The 27,715-nt window shown below is 33.6% G+C and overlaps 1 protein-coding gene across 2 annotated transcripts in view; it reads right to left on the bottom strand.

Moving 5' to 3' along the window:
• Positions 1-2,940: 2,940 nt before the first annotated feature.
• The window catches only part of Polr2J (DNA-directed RNA polymerase II subunit RPB11), a 34,590-nt gene continuing 9,815 nt past the window's right edge, over positions 2,941-27,715 (bottom strand). The window contains exons 3-4 of one of the 2 annotated variants that reach the window (XM_085813147.1): positions 26,959-27,133; positions 15,876-15,995 (exon numbers count right to left, since the gene is read on the bottom strand). In XM_085813147.1, coding sequence (XP_085669273.1) covers positions 15,960-15,995; positions 26,959-27,133 — 211 coding nt within the window. In that variant the 3' untranslated portion in view covers positions 15,876-15,959. Of the gene's footprint in view, positions 15,996-26,958; positions 27,134-27,715 lie in introns of both variants that reach the window. The other variant, XM_085813146.1, reaches the window with a different exon arrangement.

Genomic DNA, 27,715 nt, shown 5'->3' with positions numbered 1-27,715 from the left:
AGGTAGCGGACCAACAGCATCGACATTTATTTTAGTGAATATTTCGGAAATTACTGGTACTAATGTCATTGGAGCCTTCTTTTTGTCATTTCCTTTTCCAGCGCGCTGACAAGCATCGCAGGTTCTTACAAAATCTTCAGTTTCTTTGTAACACCTCGTCCAATAAAAATATCTAGCAAGTCTGTCTTTGGTCTTTTTGACACCCAAATGACCAGAAGTTCCTTCGTGGCACAGCTTTATAATTGACAACTTGAGTTTTTCAGGTATAACTACAAGCTGTCTTTCAAAGCCCATTTTATCAGTCGTTTTTTTAACTAAAAGCTCTCTTCTTCTTCAAAAACATCCCTGGATGCTTTATTTTCTTTCTTCATCGGTTCCAAGAGCTTCTCTTCAGCTATTTCTCTTTTCCTTTGAGCTCTAGTAGAGACAGCATTAACCTGGTGAGGACAACTATCAGGCTCTTTTCCTTGTTTATTCAACAGTGCAGAAGTTCGATTGCCTAATAAATACCTTCCTTTGTCGAGTTCATTTCTAATAATGGCAGCCTTAGTTATTACTCGCCCAAGATCGCAATTTAGTTCGATCTCAGCCAATGGTAAACAGGTTGGATTCAAGTCTAATGGCTGTTGCACCCACACATTTTCACCTGTCAGCATTTCCGGCGTGATGTATTTGCGACAAGCTATATCAATACTAGCACCTGAATCCCTTAACTCTTTCGCGTCGAAGTCGCCCCAAGCGCCCGAGCATTCAGACATCGGCTGGACGCCCGAAACGCCTGAATAATTTCCTACCCAGTGCTTTCCCCCCCCATCACGTTACTGCATCACTCATTGCTTTCAGGTGTTGTTAAATCACATGTCAATCATTCTTTTGAAGCTACTAAAAGTAGCTTCCTTGTTTCCTTTGTTCCTTCCCTTCCTTTGTTTACTGTCAGTGTTTAGCTTTTGATGCCCGAAGTTGCAATCCCGTCCCAAGGGGGAACTTCACGCAGTGTCAAAGCGTCGAAGAAAGAAGTTCTCGCTTTACTTAAGTAAGGCTATTGTTAGCACTGTAGTATTCAACTTGTCATGGGGGAAGGGAAAGCATTCCAGGAGAAATTCTTAGATATGGGCGTTTTCGATGTTTGGGAAATTCAGATTTTGCCCTCTCGATGCGAAAGAGTTAATATAGGAATTTTATGACCATTTACGTAACCCATACTAGTACAAGGTAATAGAAATTTATCCTCTGGTTTTGCACTAATTCTGTTAAGATTAGCAGGAGATTCAGTACTATTTCTTAAGTTTTGGACATTGGGGCCTTAAATGTTGATAAGACCCACACTGATAGCATTGTGGCGTCTTTCGTTTTTCATATTTATCATCTGGACGTGGACTTCTAGGTCTATGAAACAAGCTTTGCGTATTAAATCCTGATGACATTTTGTTTTCAGTTTTATTTTTATTATCTGAACTCAATTTACCTTGAGTTAGTGCATTGTATCTTTCTTTCTGCCTATCCACTACAGGCTTTTTTTTAAAGTTTCCGCAAACGTTTTCATAGGCATCAAGTTTTTCAGCTAATTTTTTAGATGAAATCATCTCTACCCACTCATCAAGAAAATGATCTCGAATTTCAGGAGGAACTCGACGCTTAAGTTGGTCAATCACCATCAAATCTAGCAACTGATCAAAAGTCTTAACTCCTAGACCAGTCACCCATTCCTTGCAATAATTTTCTATTTCATAATTGAAATCCACCCATGTGGATTCGGTACTCTTTTGATGTTTCATAAATTTCTGCCTAAACTTTTCCGGGCTTAGTTTAAACCGTCTTAACAATAAATTCTTCACGTGTTCATAGTCTTTAGCTTTATCGGAGGGTTCTCTAGCTATTAACTGGGTTACTTCGTAAGGAAGTAGTCCTAGTAAATGAGATACAAATTCTTCTTTATCAATTTTAGCCCATTCTGCTTGCCTTTCAAACAATAGCAAATATAGACTGATATCTCCTTTCTTGTCATCGAATTTCTGCATAAGGTGACGCAGCTCCGTTTTCGGCCGGATCTGTCCGGTATTTTGAGACTTTGTCTCTGCTTCAAGTCTTAATCTCTCTAATTCATACTGCTCGTTCCTTCTCCGCTCTTCTGCTTCTTCCTGTCTCCTACGTTCTTCTCTTTCCCTTTCCTCCCTCTCTTTCCGTTCTTCTCTTTCCCTTTCCTCTTTCTCTTTCCGTTCTTCTCTTTTTCTCTTTTCTCCCTCTCTTTCCGTTCTTCTATTATTGTGTCTAAGACTCCTTTGACGAATACTTCATCATAATCACTACTTTCAACAATTTTCTGTTTTAAATCGACTATTTTCATATCTGCAGTCACATGAACTCCCAGTTCAGCCGCGAGATTTTGCAAATCTTCCTTACCGAGCTCTTCCCAAGTAGGACATTTTTTTATGTTTAAAATTAACGAACACTTTATTCTTTATATTTCCTCAAAATAGCTCAATTCAATTACTTTAGTTAATTAATGCAGTCAGGAATCACGAAATTAAATGCACTTTGTTAAGTACGTATACCTCAAAAATGAAATATTTAAATTATATGAAGTTCATTCTCTGTACCACATTAATTGTGATTAAAATAAGAATAATAATATAGAGCAATATATATATCTACTGTATGGACAACTAAAATGAATATTAAATATAATATCAAATACGGTAATAAAATAAGACAATTTATTATTAACAGGAAGTAATAATCTGGTATCACTAATATTGCGTTCAGTGATGAACTAATAAAGCAATTCTATATAAACATTAAGTAATAATCTGGTATCACTAATATTATGTTCAGTGATGAACTAATAAAATAAAAATACGCACGATTATTCGATCTCGGTCAGTGCCTCCAAAATAATTAAGACTGTAATACTTCTTTGACGAAATGAAGCAACTCCAATGATGGAACACAGAAGAAAACTTTATTTAACACTCAAATGGCGACATACAAACAAAAAGAGAGAACATATTCTCACATTTTAAAATAAATTACATTCTTCGTGCGAGAGTCGCACATGGCACTCGAGTCTGGTTTCAAATATTGCCATTCACAAATACCTCAATGTTCATCTATTTAAATTATTTAAACTACAAGATTTTAATAATATGTAAAGCTGTTACAGAATGCTACATGACCGTGGTATCCCAAGGGAGGACTAAGGGGGCGGAAAGGTGTGTGGCCGACAGTAACAAGGCCAGTGAAGTAAATGGAGTCGTAAAATGGAAAAGCAAAACAGTGCGAGGTGTGAACCTAATACTGCATGAAGAATAACATGTGAAAGTAGAGAGAATACACAAAATATAATGCCGAGTAAATGAAACAAAATAAAACAAAATGCTAGTAATGAAGTTGAAGCTATATACACTATCAATACTATATAGAGTGCAGTATTTTAGGTGGGGAAACTAGAATCTCGGGTGATGTGTGCCGCGAGGGGGCGAATATCGTGGTCTTCTTGCAGAATTTCATAATTAAAATCATTTAAAGAGCTTAGATGTATGCATTCACGTGCTTTAGCAAAGAATTTTCGGTTTGTAATCTGCAGGTAGTCATCCATATACTCAATTTTTAAATCTTTATGCAAGGTATCGTTGCTAACAAAGCAGTGGGCGTTCGTAATCCGGTGTACGTACTTATTTTGGGTGACCTGTAATTTTGCAATCTCTGAGTTGGAGGCCGCAGCCCATGCCGGTGAGGCGTAACAGAGCACCGGTCTGATAACAGCAGCGTTAGATGTGCCGCTTTTTGACCAGATTGAGTTTCGAGCTTGAACTTAGCAGTGGATTTAATTGGTGAATAATATACAAAGCCTTACGTCCGACCTTGTCAATATGGTCCGACCAGGTGAACTTATGATTGATGACAGCCCCTCAATAAGTTGCCTTCTTTACAAGTGGAATCGTCTCATTAAAAAGACTGAGATTAGCATTAATAGTTTTTCTTTGCCTTCTCCTGATAATCTTGAATTGTGACTTTTGCGCATTTATTGTGACCCGCCATTTGATGCACCAGTCTTCAATGTTAGGTATGAAGTTCTGCAGTTTTTGAATAGCGTGCATCGGACGAATAGATTTAATCGCTAACGCAGTGTCATCTGCGTAGCATCCAAGAAAGCTGTTGTGGTCATTCTGTAATTTAGGGAAATCCATCACGTAGTAAAGATACAAAATAGGTCCTAAAATGGACCCCTGCGCTATACCGGCGCACATTCTTCTGACGCTAGAGGTGTCTTGACCCATTGAGACATAAAATCTTCTGTTAACAATAAAAGAATTGATTAGCAGAATTAGTTCAAGGTCAAAATTTAGCTGGATCAGCTTATAAATGAGCCCCTCATGCCAGACGTGGTCGAAGGCTTTCGCCACGTCCAGCATGAGTAAGGCGACACTCTCCTTGTTATGTAAGGCGCTGCCAATAAACTCGGTGAGTCTAACTAATTGTTTGGTTGTGGCTAAGCCTTTTCTGAAACCAAATTGTTTTAAAGGTAATCTGTTAAAGTGGGGTTGCAAGAGAGCATAGATAATTTTCTCATAAATCTTTCCGAGGCCCGAGAGCAAGCTAATTGGGCGGTAGCCGTCCGGTCTGGTTATCTCTTTTCCTGGTTTTGGTAGTAGAATGATCTTGGCAAGCTTCCAAGCACGCGAGAAATAAGAATTTTCTAAACTGGCGTTGATGATGCTTATAAAATGAGTGATAATATTGCGGGGAAGATTCTTAATGGCCATATTCGAGATAATGTCATGCCCAAGCGCTTTTCTTTTCTTCAGAGTCTTGATAATATCCTGCACTTTTGCTGGGGTGGTGAACTGAGTCCTGTTTCTGACACTAGGCGCATTTATCCAGTCTTTTACAAAGTAGAGAACGTCATAATTGAAGCTATAGTCACAGTGTTAAGTCCTTTGGTTTAAATTGCTGTTCAAGATGATCAGCGAGAATTTCCGCCTTGTCTTTGTTGGTCAATGCAATACAATTATTGCTATAAATAGGCTTATTCGTAGTGGAACTATTTTTGAGGCGCTTAACGAAGGACCAAAAGTTCGGTCAAACTGAGTATTTTTTCTTCCCATTTTTCTTGCCTGAATTGGTAAATATTCTCTTTAATAACTCGATTTAGCTTATTTAGCTCTTTTTTGTGGGCTGGGTTCCAAGTCTTATTCCAGATTTTTCGGAGCTTATTCCCCTCTCTGATTTGCTCTCGAATAAAAGAGGTTAGTCTATCTACACTGTGATTGGTTGGTACACTAAGTTGTTTTCATCCAATAGAACCGAAGGCGGGTTATAGAAGGCACAGAAATACACTACGCCGTAATAAGGGAGCAGTACGGATACCCTTGATCATCTCCTGACCGTTATTTCTGAAGTCTGCAATGTGACATGACTGAAAGGATCGCCTAACATAAATTGCGACTCCCCCACCGCGACGACTCAACCTATCACACCTGTAGCACATATAATTCGGAATCTTAATGTTATTGCATGGTGAAACATGCATCTCAGTAATTAAAGCTACGTCTATATCATAATTAGTAAGAAAGTTTTGCAGCTCCATAATTTTATTAGAAATGCCACAGGCATTCCAAACAGTAAGTTTTATCGGAGCTCTGTTATGGTTGTATCTACCTATTATTATTTTAGTTGGTAGAATTGGAGTCCTTATTTAGTTGGGTAATTTCCTTCATTTGTTGTGTAATTTGAATACCAGTGGTTTTTATAGCTACTAAGAGTTCTGAGAGATCAATAAATACTTTCTGGGCTTCCTGAATTTTTTCAGTGAATAGTCCTGCGGAAAGAGCTTGTGAATATGTCTTATTCTCCACAATTCTGCTGGTGTAAGTTTTTTGTTTGTCATTTTTTGCTTTCGGGAACTTAATACAATCACGAAAACTTGAAGTATGTTCAGAACCGCAGTTTGCACAGCATGGGGTTCTATCTTTGTCCTTTGTAAAAGGGCATAAGTATGGGTTATTCAATTATGGCAAAGCATACGAGGGCTATCTGCCTAAAGGGAGGACTTTCTAAGGGAATTATACCTAAATGTGGTATCGTATACACGTTACACATGGGGAAAACCACGAAAACGCCCATGCAGCCAGCCCGTTCGCGAGATTCGAACCTCGGACCGAACTACCAGTGTTCAGCGTCTTTACCGCTCAGCCGCTGGTGGGCTCGGGCATAAGTATGAAAAGTGTTCTTGTGCACAGCGAACACATTTAGGTATAATTGCAACCAGTTTGGGTGTGGTGGAACCCCTGGCACCTAAAGCACTGCAGGGTCCTTGTCTTCCCTTATAGTCTTCAATATTTACCTTAAAATCCAGTAGATAGCTCTCATAATAGATTCCTTTGGAAGTCTCATTTTTTGGTAATGAGGAAAAGAGGCAGTTTCGTAACATCTCCATTTTGGCTGCGTGTCATTTGTTTAATATCTGAGGGGACGTAATTTAGGGCGTTAAGTTCCTCCTTAATGTCTTCAACTTTAGTAGAAGAGGTAAGACCTCTTATTACAACCTTGATATGTTTTTCTTCTGGTAATACAAAACAGTGATGCTCTACTACTGCATCCTTGAGAATTTTTATAATACCCCTATAACTGTCATGGTCGTGTGCAAAAATCTTAATTTTATCATTTGAAGTTTTACTATAATATCCATATCCACGCTGTTATAAGCTTACGGATGTCACCTCATGCGAGTTTATTTTCATTTAATGTGATGGGAGGCAGTTTAGAGTTCGCTGGATTAACGTCATCTTGCTTGTTATTTTCATTGGCGGATTGTTGTTCATTGGATGTAGTATCCATATCTTCATTTGTGTTTTGTAATTGAGGTACATGTATGGATTTTTCAATGTGGGTGTTAGAAACATTAATCATTTCCATGTTGGAGTCGGTCGATTCCGAGTCTTTTTGTGCAACAATCTTTGCTTTTTTAGCAACATTCTTAAGTTGTCTCGTGCGCACAGTTTTATCACCATATTTGTGAGGTGCAATATAATCACCAGAACTGATGTCCTGATCTAAAGGTTTGCCTATTTCAGAGCTACTATGCAGCTTAATAGGACTACGTGATCTAACATTTGTAGTGGCTGTCTTACTGCTACATGGCTTTGCCCAAACAACTTCCTGATGTGTGCTAGCCGAAGATTGATTTTTATCTGTGCCCTCAGTGATGGCCTTTTTAACTTCTAACATAGTCAAATAAACATGTATAACATGCATTCTCAGTAACCGTTAATTCACCATTGCTTTCCTTAACGCACTCCAAATTATTAATTTGACTCTTAATTTCTAGCAGTTTCTCCATTTTCAAACTATCCAAAATAAAATCCTATCCACTCAATGGGTTCGCGCCACAGGTTAGTAAATAAATCTACTCCTCTCTAAAAACCACGGAAGTTTTCCTGAGGATGAGTAGAGTCAAAGCCTGCAAGACCTCTGACAAGTGCCCGAGGTGCAAGCTTGGAGGCAGAACAGATTTTTTTTTTTTTTTTTTTTCATGGCATCTGTATGTATCTCGCAAAACGAGTAGCCTCAGAACGTTGACATTTTGTATATAGGACTGCTATAACATGCAGTTATGCACCTTCTTTTTTTGGTTGCAATCGGCCGCACGAAAAGTATGTATATATCACCCACTCTGTTATTCGCCTCAGTGAGCTCAGGTTTGTTTTTTAATTCTTATATGTTGGTAATTTGTGCATTTTTTGCTTTAAAAGTGATTGAATTGTGTTGCTCTTATCTTCCGGTTAATGTTTTTATGCATGCAATAATTGTAAAATTATCAACAATTTAAAAGTTGTTTAAGGGCAGCTAAGCCTAATTTTTATTTACCATAGCAGCCATATTTGTTTACGTTTGAAACTTAGCAAAATAGTGAATTAATTCTTTCTGCACTTTCAGTGTCTATTTGCCGAGTGGGACGAAAAGGAAACTTAGTTTTGGCACTTAAAAATCTACCTTCTTGCCTGTTGGCCATATTGCTTGTTTTTGCGTAGAAACTGTACTTTTAATTGTAAAAATTGTTTCAACTGCATTTGGTGTTTTATGTTTTTCTATATCTTTCAATTTTAAATGAAAATATTTTGAGTTTGTATGTATTTTTGCCTTGCTGTGAAGTGAGAAGTGAATTAATTGAATGAGAAGTATATTTCTAATGAAATACGAAAAAATAAGTTTAAACAAAATGCAGGAAAAAAGTGTGTATAATTTAATATTTCATACAAGGTAGTCATGTTGTGAATACATCAGCTTTCCTCCCCCCCCCTCCCATTGAAACGATACATGTATGAGGTAAATTACCGCGTAAAACATTTGCAAAGGACCAATGACAACACAAGAAAGGAGAGAAGGGGGAAAAAAAACTTTTATTGAAATTACTTTTTAACGTGACCACCTTCGCAGAAGATAACGCATTGCATGCATAACATTGTTGACAATAATGAACGTACCATCTCAGGAGGAATATATTTTATCGCACCTTTCAATTCTGACTAATCTCGTGGGTTTGATGCATATACCTTAGACGCTATGATGATGTTAATCTTTACAAAAGAAGAGTGTTAGTTCGGCATGCGTGCTTATCTTGTAGCCGTGGTTCATGATTCTGAACTGAGATTAACTTAATACTAAAATGTGTCAGCCGTTTCGGAAACGAGCGTTTTGATGGTTTCGTCTTATAAAAATAAGTCAGTAATGTGCTATTTCTTCTTTGAGCACTGGCTATTTATCTAAAAGATTTATTTTACAATATTTGTATTTTATAGGAATTTGTTTTGCTAGTATGTTCCCATGGCGGAAAGGCGCAAGTAATGCTGGGCGGATTGTTATTTTATATATCATTTTATTACGAAGTAAAATTTCCAAGAAGAGATCTTAAGTTAGCTATGGAAATGCTAAATTTATTTCTAAAGTTTGGCAAACTGAAGTCTAAAACCGAGTTTAGCTAAGTTAAATCAAGCCTTAAATCGCACAAAATTAAAAGATGAACATTTATTTACGGCTAATATAGAAGTTTAGCGGACAAAAAGCATGTTCTAAAAATGGGCAGCAGCAATCCAAATACACAAGATTAAAAATTATTAATCAGATAAAAGTCATTTTTGTTATCAGATACACTCAAACAGTATTTCTAACAACTATCAAGTATGATGACTAATTATGCGATTTCTTGTTCCCAGATATTTCTTCAAATAATTTGAGAGTAAATAATAGATTTTGGCACTGGCCTTTGTGAAACAGAATTACATTCGATCTGTTGACATTTTAATTTTGAAATTCTACAATCAATAAGCCAAGGTTCTGAAAAATAAAGATAACGCTGTAGTTTACTGTAAATCTTGGCATTCGTCAGAACAGCTGTGTCAATAGCAAAAAGGGCACTTTGAATTTTAGAGCGATGTGATACAGTCTGGCTCGCCCAGAAGCCCAAAATGCTGTTAAGATGGCACTGGCCATAAATAGTATGCACGGTCCGGCCTCCGTGAAGGAGAAAAGAAAAAATACGAATCAGCTTATCTTGAAAATTGTTGTTAATTTATAAATAAAGACATTGCAAGACGCAGTCAAATGCTTTTGCTTTCAAGGAAGATTGCAACTAACGGCAACCTGCTATTGAAACCTACAGTAATAGTGCTAACGACCCGAAGTTGTTTAGTGTTATGGTTTACCTTAAAATCAAAACTGCTCGTATGGTTAAGAAGGTGGAATGATACTAAATAAACATAGTTGGAATATGACTTTTTCGGAAGCTGCTTAGAAAGAGAACTAAATACATTAATTAGTCAGTAGTTTTGCGAAAAGGTGACATATTTTTGTTTAAGAAAAGTTGTTGTTATTGCACGTTTAAAGACATATCGGCGTACTTTCTGTCGCTTGGGTGACTGATGCTAAAAATTTTTATAAATAAAAAAACACGTGCTTGAGAGGTTAAACTTACTATATCTATGATTGTAACAACTAAAAAAATATTGTTTAGTGCATTTAACAAGAACAGTGTAACTTGAAAAGGTTTTATATGTATCTTGCATCAAAATAAAATAAAGAATTTTTTATTACAGCAAAACAAAATCATAACTTATTTTTTTAAAAAAAAATTACCAATAAGTTTAGTTTTACTTCGCTTACAAAAAACAATAAGCAATCTGGACGATTAGAGATTCAGTTATATGGAATCTGGATGAATAGTTTTATTGTACTTTTTTCACATGTTGGCCACCTAATATAATCGACTGATTCGTTGATTTTTTTATTGGTTGCAAAAATTTGATCTTTCTAGAATAAAATACATTTTTCTACATACTGTTGTTTGGCTTTAATAAAAAATTTTATTGTTTTCAAGTAAAAATTCCTCTAATACTACAGCTTTAATTTTGATAAAATGCTAAGCATTTTTTTTTTACGACATTTAAGTCGTCATAATTATTTTTTTGCTTCCGAGGACACCAAAGATATGTTTTAATCTAAAAACTTTAGTCCCCTCTCTCTATTTCCCCCATAATTTAAAAACAAAGCATGTGCAAGTGTCTTAAAAGCTTGCAATGGTAAAAATGCACACACAGTTAAGCTACCTGAAGTTTAAAATACAAATTTTCACCATAAATTTAATGCTCGTTCTCTAAAAACAAGTTTTACATTAAAATCAATTCAAGAGCTTTTTTTTTTGGATTGTTTGTTTTTGTATTGAAATATACAATACGGCAAATAATTTCTAATTCACCAAAAATTTATGACTAAATACACTATAAGGTATTTTCTTCGTCCTTTCGTCATGCCTTCGTGGTGTAACTGGAAACATACTCAACGCACATTCGAGATGTCTAGGGTTTGAGTCCCGGTGAAGACAGCTTCATGGCAAAACACTATATATAGTTCCCCACTTGTTCGATCACTCTCGGAGCTCAACACACTCAAACTACTCTTCACGATAAAACTCATGATAGACTGCTACTCCGCATACAGGTAGTGTTTATATAGCTTTTGACTTGCCTTAAAGGACACTCTGAGGCAAACAGGTAAGAATTTTTCTAGAATGTTCTCTCTCTGTCTATGCCATATTGCCAATTTTGCCACCAAATGAGCAATTTCGCGACAAATCTGGCAACCCTAAGCCCTCTTTGAGGGGAAGCTATCTTACCAGAGCTGGGCATTTCGTAGCGATATCTTTACGCCAACATGAGCACATCTAGCTTCAGAACATTGGTGTCCTAAAATATTCCTTCTTGTAAAGCTATGATCATGTATCTGTACAAAGAATCAATTTAATACATTCTTGTAAATGTACACCTCACGCAATTTTAAAGTATTAGTTCTATAAAATAAAATGCACATAACATGGAAGCCAAATGTGACAGAAGCTGCCAATGGATCACAAAAGAATGAGAGCAGACTCATAAGCAGCAATTTCCCATGTTGACTGCTACCCATAAAGAAAAAAATTCGTCTGCCAAAAGATATAAGAATGCTACTTGTCATGCATTGTGGTACAAAATACAATACATAATCAGTAAGTTTAGGTGCATCTTCAATAAGTTAGATTTCACTTGATCATTTAGATCTAAATTAGATACACTGGATGGCAAAATTTTATCCATCACGGACAAATGCAGCTAGCTCTGCACAAACTGTTAGCTTCCTCTTCCCAGCGATAAGCTCTAGTCTCATTTTTTTTTTTCTTTCCTTGTATCAGATTTTTATACCTATTTTCAACACAGGCCCTTTCTTTTAATTTTTTATGCGATGCCATTCTCAAGAGTATGGTGGAATTGTTTCATAAAATCTTTGCTTTATAGAAAAAGGGTTGTTGCTTTCTGACTTTCATAAAATTTTTCTGAAAAGTGCCAACCAGTGGACAAAATTTGGATCTTTTGAAAGTATACTCACATATAGCAGAGGGGCAAGGGTAGAATTTTCAATTTTTTTCATGCAAATACTGGGCCATATAAAAAGTCTCTGCACTGTATTGCCATTAGATGATGTTGATGCCTATATATCCGGCAACACTTACCCGATTGTCTCAAATGAACATGTGCTTAAAAGATGATATTATTCAGTTTCTATTGTTTGTGAACATATTTTAATTTGTTGCTCGTGTAAAAAGTAATATGAATTTGAAAATGAGTGATATATCTGAAGAAATACGCCATGTGATACTTTTTTACTATAAAAAAGGTAAAAACACTGCAAAAACATGCCAAAAAGTTTGTGAAGTGTGTAGTGAGAATGCTGTGAGCAAGCGAAGGACCCAGGAGTGGTTTTTTTCAATTCCGTTCCGGAAATTTCGATGTCAAAGATGCACCTCGCTCTGGTCGGCCAGTCACTGAAAATGTCGATGGAATTTTGCAACTGGTGGAGCAAGACCGGCAATTAAGCTGTCAGGAAATAGTGGAGAAATTAAATATCAACCACATGACAGTTTAGAATCATTTGAAAAGAGCAGGCTACAAAAAGAAGCTCAATGTTTGGGTGCCATGTGAATTAACACAAAGAAATTTGATTGACCGAATTACCATCAGTGAAATGCTGCTGAAACGCAACGAAATCGAACAATTTTTGAAACGAATCATTACAGGCAATGAAAAATGGGTGAAATACGAGAATATTAAATGCAAGTGATCATGGTTAAAGGCTGATGACCCTTCACAAATGATTTCAAAGCCAGATTGTGCCAAAATAAGGTGGAATTTTGAGTGTCTGGTGGAATTGGAAGGGAATTGTCCATTATGAGCTACTGCAACCTGGCAGAACCACGAATTGGGCCCTGTAATGTGCACAACTTGACCATTTGAACAAACCAATCCACAAAGAGTGACCAGAATAGACCAACAGAAAGGGAGTTGTGTTCCATTATGACAATTTGCAGCCACACACATCTCTGATGACTCAGAACATATTGACAGAACTTCGTTAGGAAATTTTGATACGCCCACTGTATAGCCCGAACTTTGCTCCATCTGAGTACCATTTGTTTCACTCTCTGCAAAACTCTCTTGATGGTAAAAAATTGGCCGACCGAAGCGCCGCAAAAAGTCACTTGGCCAAGTTTTTTGACAATAAATCACAGAAGTTCTACACCAATAAAATTATGAAGCTACCCAAAAAATGGTCAATATGTACTTGATTAAAATTGATTTTCAATAAAGAAAATTTGTGTTAAAAAATGTGCCAAAAAAAGAGCGGAGACTTTTTATATGACCCAATATTAGTTACTACAAAATATTCCCATGAAACATGATCAAACAGCAGAAAGTAGAAATACATATCAATTGAGATTAATAAAAAATACATATGTGTTTTGCATTTAATTCACTTATGTAAAACTGACTGTGTTACTTCAAAAGTTATGGAGCAGAAAATGGCTGGCATTATTTTCAACAGCAAAGCTTATTTCAGTAGTTTTTTAATAAGTAAATTTGATATTTATAATAACCAAACAGACAAATATCTTGAAAAGCTCAGTATAATACCAATACTAAAATACATTCTTAAGGACACATTATCCCACATAAAAGAGTTTTACAGAATATGAAAAATCACTCCACCACATCTTTTAATAATTTTCCATCTCATGTATATCAGTAAAATAAAGAAAAACATTATGAAGATCAAAAGAAGAGTCTTTGATTTAAAATAATTTGAAAAGGATTAAGCTTCCCAAAACTGCACATTTTAATTTACTTTTTAAATATGTAAAACTAAAAGATATATTTTACATTTCTTTTCCATTTTTAAAATTCTTTATTATTTAACTTAAAATTTTAAATTTGCATTTCATATGATAATTTGACACCATGTTTCTTATCAGAATAGATGTTATCAGCACACAATTACATCATAAAAATATGAATATTAATTTCTTTTAAAATCCACTGACATGCTAAAACACTTTATTAGAATATAGATTAGATTTAAATTACTAGAATGTTCTTGAAACTGAAAAAAATAAATATAATAGTAAAGTAAACAGATGAAGAATAAGAACTTAATTCTGCCACTGTAACTTGATGTAGAAAAGTGATACAACTGCGATGCAAACATCATGATGAATCACCACAAATAAACTTAAAATTGCCATATGTTATATGCTTTTGGATAATGTATACACTTCGTTGCTTTGCACATTTAAAAAAAGGAAGGGATAAATTTATATATATAAAATCTGCTGGTAACAAAGAATGCAGATTTAGAAGAAAAAATGGCATGCTACTATACATATATTAAAACTGAAAACGGCAGGGATAAAAGTGACTCATTTGCTCTTAGTTGACACTGTAAGGGAAAACTTATGATATTATACAAGTACTGGTATCTAATAATATAAATATGAACATAAAATTTTTCAGGCAGTCACTAAATACTTTTTAAAGAAATTTAATATTATGTATAGGCCAAAACAGCAGCTATTCTTGGATGAATGTAAACTAATACATATCACATTAAAAAATATACAGGCTCACAAAATAAATGTGAAATTCTGTTGCAAATAATTTGTGAAACTTAGTCTGGTTACATTAATTTCTTTTAATTCTGCACAAATGCATGTTCAACAACACAGTAATAAATTAGATTATAATATAAACTTTTGGCATCATGTCTATATGAATAATTATTATTATAGTATAAAACTCAGCAGAGTCTGCATCAAATGAAAAGCAAGATTTGTAACACAATGAACACTAACAAAGTATTGATTATCTCAGTAATTCTAATAATAGAATGATGACAATTATTAAATTAACAAATTTTAATATAAATATTCATTCACCAGAAATACAACCATTGCATATCGTCCTACATGAAAAGTATGATATGATGAGGGTAAAATAAAAATCAAGTAAGGATTAGAAACAGATTCTCTGAAAGAAAAAATTAAATGAACGTTACAGTAAAACAAAGTCAGTTTTAAAATATGAAGTAAAAAATTTAACATTCCTATACTTTTTTGGAAGAAGACACGAAGAATGTCTTATAAACATTATCAATTAGAGTTACAGAATAGAAAGAATTACAGTTCTAATGCTTTTTGTTAAAACAAATTATCAGCAAACTTTTAAATTTAACACAGAGAGGCAGATATCCAAGTTTCAGTTTTGTAATACAACCTGAGTTTTCATCATTATTAATATAACCACATATACATCAAATTTATAAGACTTCAACCTGATATGTATGCTGACACAAACTTCTGCAGAAGATTTTTAAAAATTTTACAATTTTTGGTCATTTGGATGACAGCACCATAAAAAAGGGTTAAAAACTGTAGTAATAAAATATAAATATTGAATGAAACCATGAATTTTTTATCACCATTCTATTTAAGATTTAGGAGATTACCATAAAAAGTTTTGAAAAATATATTTGAACTGCCTCAAATGCACTATGCAAAAAGTGAATGCCAACACCTTGACTAATTATTTAAGTGTATTAGTGGCAGCAACTCACGTCAAAAACACACACACAAAAAAAAGAAGATAGCATAATTTAAAAAAATAAAATTACTAATGCAAATTACTAATTAACAAGTGTTTTTAAAAATTATAATGTTTAATAAAACTTAATGGAACTTTGATTTGTGTTTTAAAGAAAGAAGTATATACCAAAAAATAAATAAATAAAAGGTAAGTACAGATTTAACTTCTTTGAAGAGAAAGATCTTACAATTAAAAAAAATTGACAATATGGAAAATAAATCTTCCTCATACCTTGGATGCATGAGACAGAAACAAAAATACAGCTAAACTTTCAATACTTGAATGCAAATGATGAAAGGATTAGTATATTATTAAGGAATTGAAAAGGCTTTTAAAATATGGAAACTTAATTCAAATAAATCTTGCAAAAACATATCCAAAACATTATGAAACTTTATTTTAAATGAAAGACAAAAAGATAATGAAATATGTCGGTGTTCTGATGAATAGATACAGCTTTCAGTCCAGACCTTCTTGTTTTTCTCTTACAGCTTCCTAAAAGACAAAAGATAATTTATATTTCTAAATAAGAAAATGCAATAACACATATATAAAACTGCACTTAATATCTCACTTCAAATGGGGGAAAAATAAATAGCATTCATACTCGCTTAACATTTTTTATTGAAAAAGAGAAAGGTTTCATTAAAGTCCTATTAAAAATTCTTCATTCAAATAAAGAGTAAAAAAAACCTAAAAAAGAAACAGAAAGAAGAGAAAAATCATAGAGAAGCCAATTTGGTACTCTTCTATTTTATCGGGACCGGATTCAGAAATGCATGTATGTATGCATGCATGTATGTATGTGTATGTACACACATACACATATATTCATACATACACACTTGCATACATAAATACATTTCTAATCCGGTCCCGACAACAAGAGTCCATCAATTTTTCCTATCAAAATATACACTAGAAACACATGTATACAAAATTATTTTATTTAAACTGCTACTGAACTTTCAATACTTCAACATACATTTAAACAGTTTTTCACATAAATAAAAAGAATACAATGCAGATTAAATTCTGAAGATTTTTTGTAACCGCTGTTACACACTAAAGTTTAATACTGTTTTAAGAACTTAATTATTCTAAACCATCTTTCACAAACCAAAATAATTCTTTTTTGAATACTTTATACATAAATAAGATAGAAGATTTAATTAATAACTACACAGAGCTCTAGTCCTTACCTAAATTTTAACCAATTCTTACACAAAGCACATTCACTACGCCCCAATTAAAAATTATAAACTTTTTACTTAGACAGCACTTTAGCTGGTTCTCTTCCTTGAAACTCACAGACTGATTAAAAACTAACACAATAACAAAGAGCCAAGCAAAATCCTTAAAATTTGCCAGTGATGCCAGTTACTATATTCTTCGTCCAAGAATTATGATTTTTAGTGCAACTGTAATTATATATCTAAAAAATTATTTAGTGAAAATTTATTATTTAAATTAACAATTAATACTGTTGCTAATAAAAACCAAGTAACTAATATAATTCTACAACTTTTCACATTTTAAATTCTAAACAAATACTGTGTCAATTGCATATAAAACATAAATGAAATAATAACTTTAACACTACATATTAACATGAAATACTATGATAAATACTCACATATCTTCATAGTCAAACATACATTACACAGAAAAAAATAAATAAATAAATAAATAAATAAAAAATAAACAAGAGAATACAACTAATTAAATACAATATATAAACTATAATTCTTAAATAAAACAAGGGCTAAATGCAGATAATCAATTATGTAAATCACACAAATAAAAGTGGTATTATCAAATATATTAAAATTAACCAAGCAAAAAAATTGCTGGTCACATTTGCTGAATGAATTCCTTAAATTTAATACTTTTAACAAAACAACAGAACAGCACAATTAGAACAATGGAACAAACAACTTTAAAGAATGGATGAACAAGTCACAGGAAAGCGCAGAATTCAATGGTTTGACTGGGGCACTGATAGTAACTTTATCAAAAGTACCAACTGAAAACTGTAACCAAAGGAATGAAAAAAATTTTTTTTCGAAGAAAGTCATAACACACCTCAGCTATCGTGCCAATAAAAAAAGGGGGAGGGAAAAAGAATTCAAGTGAGGTTCATGTAAGAATGTTTCAAAAGTTCATTTCGAAGTATTTTTTACCATTCACTAAAATTCTACATTTTTATTGCTTTTAAATGCCCATTACACTCTTTTTTAAAAAATGTATCATAAATTTTTGCTTTTCAATAAAAATCATTTCTCACTTCCTTGCCATAGATGTACAAACTGTCCATTCGACCTTGTGCTCATTTATTTTCTGTTGGCATATTGAAGTAGCAGGATACAAACTGCCAGCTATTATGTTTCCTTCTTCCCTCTTACACATCTCTTAAACTTCCTTTAATGAGGAGCTCCCTTAAGCCAACTGTGTCTTCAGAACCCTCGGTTTCTTTACTTTTACAGGTCTCTTCTTCCGACATTTACACAATCAATTTTATTTTATTCAAAAAAATGCCACTCAGTTCCTTCCACTTCAAAACTTGCAGTTCAAAATTCAGCAGTATAACTATAAAAATGATTTGTGAACTGAATTTTACCTTGCAGGCTTTTCAGATAGAAACTTTTCAGTCCATTATAAAGTGTGAGGATTGTCGTCAAGTATAAAACATACACCAGTCACTGGTATTATCAATCTTACAGAAATATACTGAGTATTTTTATCCTTCCAATAAATATATACTATCAGGTTTTAATAAAAGTTTCCCACCACTGCAAATATCATCTGCGCAAACAGTTCACGGTGGCATGTTTAATCATATTTTGTCAAACGATTTTTGGCATTTGAAAGAAAAAGACTCGCTTTAGAACACTGTCTTGTAAAATTTGTAAAAAAATATCATTAAGTACACACACCAGATTAGAACATCATATACTTCCAGTTCTGTTGCAAAAAGTCAACTACAGATTACCACCAAATCATATGTATAGATTTAGGTACTAACGTTGTATCATATGACACAGTGAAGGTTGGGTAAAGAAAGTTAAAAAACAAGGACTACAACATTTAAGAAGCAGAGCGCTCTGGCCGGCCTACTAAGGGTCTAGGACTTTTCACCATTGGAACACTTTGCCGTCAAAACTTATTTTTCTTTATATGACTGTATTATATACTAGCATTAAATTTATTTAGATTAATAATTCTGTTTACCTTTTATATACTTGATAAAGGTTGCTTGTAATATATATAGTTATTTACTAGTATGAGATATAAAGAAATTACACATAGTTGGAAAATTATGTCAGTATCAAAGAGAACTGGGACTAAACTTCTGTTATATCAGAAGTTATATTATCGATTTTAAAATTATGCAGGTACAATATTTACATAATTCGCCAAAATTTCTTAAAATTTTAATTGGCTAGTTCAGAGAAATCACACATACAAGCAGGAAATTCACATTTTTATGAAATCTGAATGGAAAATGGAATTACTTTGGAATCTTGTCAGTACATTAATTTCTTAAAATTAATATGTGATGTGTAAGTGTGTATTTGTATAAAATTGTACATAAAAACATTTTATATATAATTTTATATATTATTTTATATAAAATTTATATAAAATAATATATAAAATGTTTATTGAATTATTAAACTAAACAGAGTTATTAATTTAAATCAACTTAATATAATACGCAGTCATGAAAGGAAAAATATGTCTTGATGGTGAAACAGCAAAGTGGCCACGGCAAATAATCCCATTCCTGCCTACTGATGTTGATGAGGCCTGTTTGCAAGAATTTTAAGAAAAAGATCAGTATGCAACCATTCGAGAGCTTGCCAAGGATGGGTTAGACATTAGTGCCATGTCCATTAGTCACGCTATGTATTGCATAAACTCGACGTACAAGTTAAACGGTTAGATGGCGCTTGAGCTGACTTAAGCAGATAAGGACAAACATGTTTAGGCCTGCATTAATCTGCTCATATCAATGCAAGGACAAAATTCTGGACCGGATTGTCACTTGTGATGAAAAGTGGATTTACTTTCAACACAGATCGAAAAGGAGTCTGGTTTGCAACCAGTGATCCCATCGGCAGCGTTACACAGTGCAATTTGACTAGCAAAAAGATCATGCTTTGTATCTGGTGGGACTACTTGGTATTATCCATAAAGAGTATCCGGAAAAAGGTAAAACCCTCAACAGTAAGGGGCACAAAGTATTGTGCCCCTTACTGTTGAGCTCGCTAATCCGTATTGACGTTATTATAAAGGAAAAACATCGAACTGAGTTCCAGTGCAAAAAGGTAATGCTTCATCAAGATAATGCAAGACCACATATGTCTGCTTTCATTGGCTGTACTCCGTACAGACTCGAATAGGATCTTTTGCCACACACACCACATAGCCCCAATATCGCTCCTTCAGATTTCTACCTTTTTTCACACCTGCAGCTACATCTTGCAGGTGCTATCTTCCATTCTGCACAGGACATCTGAAATGAGGTTGATTTGTTTTGGGACTCATAGCCAGCAAGTTTCTGGGCCAAAGCTTTTGAAAAACTACCAAAACGTTGGCAGAAAATCATAGATTTAGGTGGTGATTACTAACTCACACTAAAAATACTACTCTTATGTTGTTTTTTTTTTTTTTTTCTAACTTTATTAAGAACTTTTTTTGACCGAAAACTTTTGTTACAAGCAGATATATTTATTTTCTTACTTTCTTCTTTCCTTTTTTGTTCAGATACTTATTTTCCTATTTTTACTCATTTCTATTCCCGAAAATCAAAAGAGTATATGCAATATACAGGGTGTGAGTCAGAGACTGGTTCATTTCTGAGTAGGGGAGCGCACGCGGACCGGTTCCGCCAGATGGGGAAGTAGTGGGGGGTTTAGGGGAACGAACTGACACTTCGGCAGTTGGCTCCGGAAACCTGGAGAGTGTGCATCACTTGCATCATTGACCTCGGTCGAAAAAAGGAAGAGGCGAAAATGGAGCAGCACTTGGAGCAACATTATGCAATTTTAAGTTTTGCGTGCGACTGAACAAAACTCCGATGGAGACTCTCGGTATAATTCAAGAGGCCTTTAAGGAAGAAGCCATCTCCCATGCAATAGTTTTCATGTGGTGCAAATGTTTCAAAGATGGCCGTGGGAATGTTGAAGACGGCAACCGCTCTAAGAGGCCATCATCAAGACGAACAGATCAAAATGTGGAGAGAGTGCGGGAACTTTTAAACAATGACCGTTGCCTTAGTACTAGATTAACCCGCTCCCGACGGGCACTTCTGTTACCAAAGCATTCTCTTGGTACAGCGTGTTAACCGGATATGTCATCTTGTGGGGATAAGCAATTCGCGCTGCTAAGACTAACTTTGGAAAAAAATTCATTTAAATTAAATTTGTCATTCAATTGTTCCAATTTTTGGTACATGAGAAGAACATTCAGGTAGTTGTCAGTATTAATTGTTATATTTTCCTTAAAAATTTTATAAAATACTCATTCTAGAATAATATAATCCCACAATTAAATATATATGGAAAAATATCCAAAGAGTTGCAGATTTTATTTAACACAACACATAATTAAAATTAAAAAATATTAAAACTGTCTTTCATAAAAATTCATTAAAAAATATTAAAACTGTCTTTCATAAAAATTCAATGTGCAAACAACGAAAAGGGAGCAATATTTCAAAAAAGAGACACTGTATGATATTCTTTGAAACATGGAGGTATGCAAAGTCCAAAGTTGCAAAAGACACAGGAATAGAATATTAGTAAATTTGACTCATTTAGCATTTGTGTATCTTCTACGGTCAGATAGCGCTTTCGTTTTGCCATTAAAAAAATAGAACACCAGCAATAGAACTTTCACTAAGCCATACAAAATATTCGTCTCAATGCGGGGAAAATCCAAGAGTAATAAAAAAGTCTCTAATGATAGAAAATCTACTCCACTATATGGTGATAAAAAATTAATTAATTAAATTTAAAAGTATTCCAGAGCATCGAGAATATGTTCATTTGTTTATATGAAATGACTCGGTAAGAGCCATCACATTACTCAATGCTAACGAAGTCCGCTGTACTTAAATGTCCAATAAATTTCTAGTTCTGAGGTAAGTCTTGAAACTTTTGAATCACACCCTGTACATCACATCTGAAAGAGTTTAACGTGTTAATCACAGCAATGGCAGGTCTTTATCCTACTCTCTGTGCTAAGAGCTCACCTCTAGTGCTAAATTCTATTAAAACTCATTTCTTTTACTTTAAAAAACAATAACAATAATTCCTATAATGATTTAAGATTTATTTGTATATAAAAAAATAAAAAAAAGTACTACAAGACAAAATAAAAAATAAAATTGTAAATCTTGCATAAGGTTAGAATTTATCAAATTATAATAGTTTTCAAAGCAAGGCATTACATACAATGCAGATCTGCTTTGCACAAACATTGTGTTCTCAGTAAATGTGGTGGGTATGACATACTCCTGTGTTAGTGCAGCTTTAGTTCATGTTGCGAGTATTTTGTCCATGTAAAATTAGCCTTCCATTTGCCATGTATCTGAAGACTTATGGTGCCTGAAATAATTTCTAGAAACTTGTGTACCTTTGCATTCAACAAAACTTAATAGCAAATGTATTATTTCTTTTTGGTACCAGATCTGAGTTTGTTTTCCATCGACCTTGATATACATAACATAGGAGTTAGAAATTACAATATCCAAATGTTGAAGCACAAATTTTCTGCACTATTTAACTGAATTCAACAATGTTAAGTAAAAGAAAAGGATTTCCATGATGATGAATAACAGGAACATGTGGCATCATTTAAAATTATAACTACACATGTGTTTGTTGTAATCTAGAACATATTTGGTTTAGTGACAGATTCCCAATTTCGATCCTTTCTAACTGAGGTCTTTATTTTGCCAAGGATACTCAGTTCTAAGCATAAGGAGATCTTGTTTGTTTTCCCATTTCATCACACCCATACGAGGCTTTCTGAATGCAACTGTTCCACCTCATTTTAGCTGTAAAGAAAAATTCGTACAATTTGTACTTTTTGTATGATTTATTTCATCTACAGGTCCCAAAGAACTTTTAGGATTATTGTCACTCAAAGGTCAAACATGTGGAGAGGAAACAGCAAATGCTGTAATTCTTCTTGGAAAGATATTTTCTGCTTATTTAATATTCCATGTAATGTTATTTTGTTTCGTTTGAGATTATTTGCTTGAAGAATATTAGCATATTAACTGTACATGTAATTTGTTTATAAGTTTGTCCATCAAAGCCACTTTACTTACTATGTGACCTAATCCACGCATACGATCCATCGTATCACAATACACAAGTACATTCAATACTCCACTACTTGGCTCACAAAGCATGTTAAGTTTTACACCATATGTTAACCATTGGCCAGGAATTCTGTATGGACTGCATTCATCAACAGAAGTTTTTCTTGAAATATTTAGTGATATAGAAGGAGTTCAAATAGATATAGATGACTTATTAATTTGAGGAAAAGATTAAAAAAGAACATATAAATTTAAATAAATGTAAAATTGGGGTAATAAAGTCAAATATATGGAACATATATTCTCTAAATATGATTTAAAACTAGATGAAGTTAAGGCTATTCCAGATATAAAACCACAAAAAATATCAAGTAATCAGAAACATTCCTAGAAATGATTACATACATTTCTAGATTTACACTAGAATTGAAATCATGTTTAAGAAATTTGTTGAAAAACAGGTTGCCTGGAACTGGAATGCAGTACATGAAAAAGATTTAGAAGACTAAAAAATGTCTTATTAAATAAATCAGTTTTACAATAACATATGACATAAACACGCCTGCCTGTACTTTTATTTATAGCTGCATCTCAAGAAAGTGTGTGTGTGATTATGGCAAAGTCTCGAGGGCTATCTGCCTAAGAGAAGGGATGCCTTCATGGAGGACTTTCTAAGAGAAACTGGTTTGTATACACGTTACACATGAGGAAAAACGCAAAACTGCCCATGCAGCCAGCTTGTTCGCGGGATTCGAACCTCGGACCGAATTACCAGTGTTCAGCAATTTTACTACTCAGCCGCTGGTGGGACACATTTCAAGAAAGACTAGAAGTCTTACTGCAGAATAATTTACCAGTGATATATGGATCTATGGAATTAACAGATACAAAGAATATGCTCAAATTGAAAAGAAAACTTTAGCTATTGTATTTCAATGTGAGAAATTTCAACATAATATATCTGGAAAATGTTTTACAATTGAAAGTGATCATAAACTGTTGGAACCAATTTTCAAACAGAAATTAAATAAATGTCAGAAAGAATGCATATAAGATAAGAGTCGTGTCAGTTTGAGATAAAATATAAACCAGGAAAAGAACTTTTTATAGCTGATGCATTATCAAGATCATTAGATTACATGATTACAGTAGATAACAAGATCATTAGATTACATTATTACAGTAGATAACAAGATCATGGCCAAATGCAAATTATATGGTTTTAGATCTGACAAAACCATATTTTAACTTCAGAGAAGAACTATCAGGAGCAAATAGAACAATACACTGATTATCATAAATTAAGGTGATGCTTTCCTGTTACAGGACGATAACGCAAGACCACACAGGCCTCGCATCGTAGATGATTATCTTCAACAGGAAACAATTATGCGCATGGAGTGGCCAGCTCAATCTCCGGACTTGAATCCTATCGAGCACGTTTAGGATGCTTTAGAGAGACGTCTAGCTGCTCTCAATCCGCCCCCTCAGACCCTTGCCGCGCTTGCAACTGCTTTGCAAGAGCAATGGCTCTCGCTTCCTATGGAACTGATAGACTGCATAATTGAAAGCATCACGCATCGCTGAATGTGCTGTATTGCTTCTAGAGGCGATTATATTCCATATTGAAGGTACTTTTACTATAGCAAACTGACATCTTCGATTTGTTCATTTTATACATGTGCTAATTTCTACACTACCATAATTGCCTGGTAATTTCTTTTTATGTTATTTGATACCTTACTATGTGTTGTATATTGTGGGTAAGCTTCATAAAATTCTACATGTAACTTTTTCAGTAATCATGATTTTTGTGATTTTTCCTTAATTTATGATAACCAGTGTACATAACTGTAAAACGTAATACATACTATAACCATAACTGTACTATAGAACAACAGTAGTTATACAGAATAACAATGCTTAGCTGACCTTGTAGTAATTTTCCATTTATCTAACACATAAATAATGTTATACTGTAGACATAAACAGAGCCTACAGCCATAAAACTGTTGACTCAACTATTGAAAATTCTGGTTAATCTTTGGATTATGGTAACTTGGCGATTTTTTGGCAAAAATTTGACGACCAACCCTGCTACAGCAACCTGCTAGTTTTGTTTTGGACGCCATTTTGTTTTCACGAAGTAAAGGCATTTTTTCTTTTAACTCAACATTTTTTTCCAACAATCTGCTAGCCGAATTACACTTATGCAAGAACTTTTATGGAACAAAAGTGCTCAATCATGACGAAGATTAGGTGCGAAATTGGGAGAAAGTGCAGAATCGCCCACTGCTTGCCGCGTTTTTAAGAATTGCACATACACGGTATCATCCATGTACACATCGACCTATTTTCACTTAAAAAAACATCCCAGAATTGCACAAAAATGGCACTGCGCATACTCTTGACTTTATCCATGTACACTGCTAAAGTCCTAGCTAGTAACCTTTATCATCTTACCAAAATGTCGCCAAAATATCTGTTACCATATTCCAAAGATAAGCCAAAATTCTTTAAGTGGTGCATAAATGTTTTGAAAATTACCGAGGATAGCATCACAAATCTTTTGCAGCTTAAGCAGCTTATTCCTGTTAGTGTCTCCAAGCGCCAAAACTTTGATACAATGATTTACACAAGAATTTGAATCATTTCCTTGCCAATGGGAAGCTAGAAATCAGTGTTGTTAATTGAATCAATCAAGAAGCAGTTAACACACAATCATTTGACCATCAGTCTTCAAGACAAGATTTTTTTTATTAAGTCCCACTGCAAAAATAAGTCCCTAAAATTTCTTCATTTCTGCAAGTTGAGTTGTTTTTTTAACATATGACACCTTTTTGTTTGATTATTGATTTATGTATACATTATGCCACATACCTGCTAGTTTCTGATCTAATGATTTACACAATTTCTTTAGCAACAAATAAATGAAAAAATTCTACTGCCTGTAAGGAAGCCAAAAGGTCTCCTCATACAAGATACATTATGCTGTTGCTGCCCTGAAAATATCATTAGTCGGCATGTAATTTGTACCAAATTTACACCATTCATACTATGATGTTGAAGCTACTTAAGAATAATCAATTTCACTTTTACTACTTTCTGAAATATTTTCTATTAGTTTAACAACATCAGAATTCATGCTTACAGCACACAGAAGAAATCCATATTTGCTCCACCTCTTCCTGCACTTTCATTGGCACCACCATTTTCATCTTTGGTGCTTTAATTAGAAACAGGTTGCTAAGTTTACAACTGCTTTCCCCATCTGAGTACATATCACTAACAAGCTCTTCGTCAGATAATTTTACTGACTCATCAACTGAACAAAGCTTTCATTCACTTATTTTTTATTCAAACAATAACAAATATGTGTAACATAAAGGAACATAACAACAATGCAAAGCAAATTACAGTGTTGCAAAAAATTTCACCAAAAATTGCACTGTTAATGCCAACTTGTAGAAATTTTGTGAAAACCAAATAATATGAACCAAGATACACTAAAATGTTGATAAATATGTTGCTTGACACACTGCAATAATACAGAAAAACATTGTGTACAGGATGAGTTATCCCATCGCTAGTGATCAGCAAATATTCTTGGAAGACGATATTTCTTGTCTGTAGCACTGAAAATGTTAAGAATGAATTAGCTAGATTAAAATGTGCATACGAATTAATTTAATAGTATTATGGTACCCTAAGAAACCAGTTATGATTTTTGCTTTTAAAAATATTTTTACTTATATATTATATTTTGCTATATATTGCTACCATATATAGAAATCTGAAAATTATATCCTGAAAATTTTAAGAGAAAGAATACATGAATAAACATAATAAAAGCATTCTGTGTAGTTATGAATAAATTTCATGATTGAAAGCAGATTTTAAAATCACCTTAAATTTTCTGTCTATCCTAAATTATGCACAAATTAAGAGTTGGGCTGAATTCCTGAACTGAATTTTTTTCCAACCCTTTAATACATATATTTACTATTTAGTAGATGAACTAGATTACTGCCTACAACTGTATTTCCATATGTTTCCATTTTAACCATTAATACTTCATTTTTAAATAACATGCTAACTATTTATACATATATAATAACTTACCTTAAATCTCTCTTCTAAAAGAGATAACTCACTAATAAGATCTGTAATAGCATTTGTAAAAGCCTCCTGAGGAGAATATTCCATCACAGTTTGAACTCTCAGAAGAAATTTGTATTCTAAAGGATGGGGAGCTTTATAACCAGCAAATAGAACATTTGGATCTTTCAAAAGCTGACTAAAAAATATTTTTTTTAATTATACTTTTAACTTATAACTGGTAATTTCAGATAAAATTATGAATTTCTAAATTCAGAAGCATAAAATAATTTCATTATTTTCAGATATAACAATCAAGCACAGCCAACTCTACAAGATAATTCTGACCCCATTTCAATACATATATTTGCTCATTTATGTGCTTAAATTACCAAACCATAAGTCTGTACAGATAAAAGTATATTTAAGGGTACCCCTTGGCGATTTTTCGCGGTACATGGATACTGAGTTTGTGCAATTCTTTGATTTGTTATATTGGTTTATGTAGCGGCAATTTTTTGTGAAAAAAATCGCCGCTACACAAAATTCAAAGTCAAAATTCCCTACTTTAAGGTACCCTTTGTATTACGGCTTTCTACAAGTTATTGTTTCATTTATGGTAGCCTGAGTAGTTGAATATTATGGAAACCATATTGTGACGTAATTGGGTGCATGATTCTGGGAAACTCTGAATCATGGGATGTTTTGTAAGTGCTTTTGTGGTGTGTGTTGGTTTATTGTTTAGATGGTAGAACGGCTGAATGTAGTAAGATTAATTTGA

The sequence above is a fragment of the Stegodyphus dumicola genome, chromosome 3, assembly GCF_044657685.1.
Source record: "Stegodyphus dumicola isolate Sdum_Otavi_A_Nest chromosome 3, ASM4465768v1".
NCBI lineage: Eukaryota > Metazoa > Arthropoda > Arachnida > Araneae > Eresidae > Stegodyphus > Stegodyphus dumicola.
The sequence above is the reverse complement of the archived record's forward strand: the minus strand, read 5'-3'. Positions and strand labels throughout refer to the sequence as shown.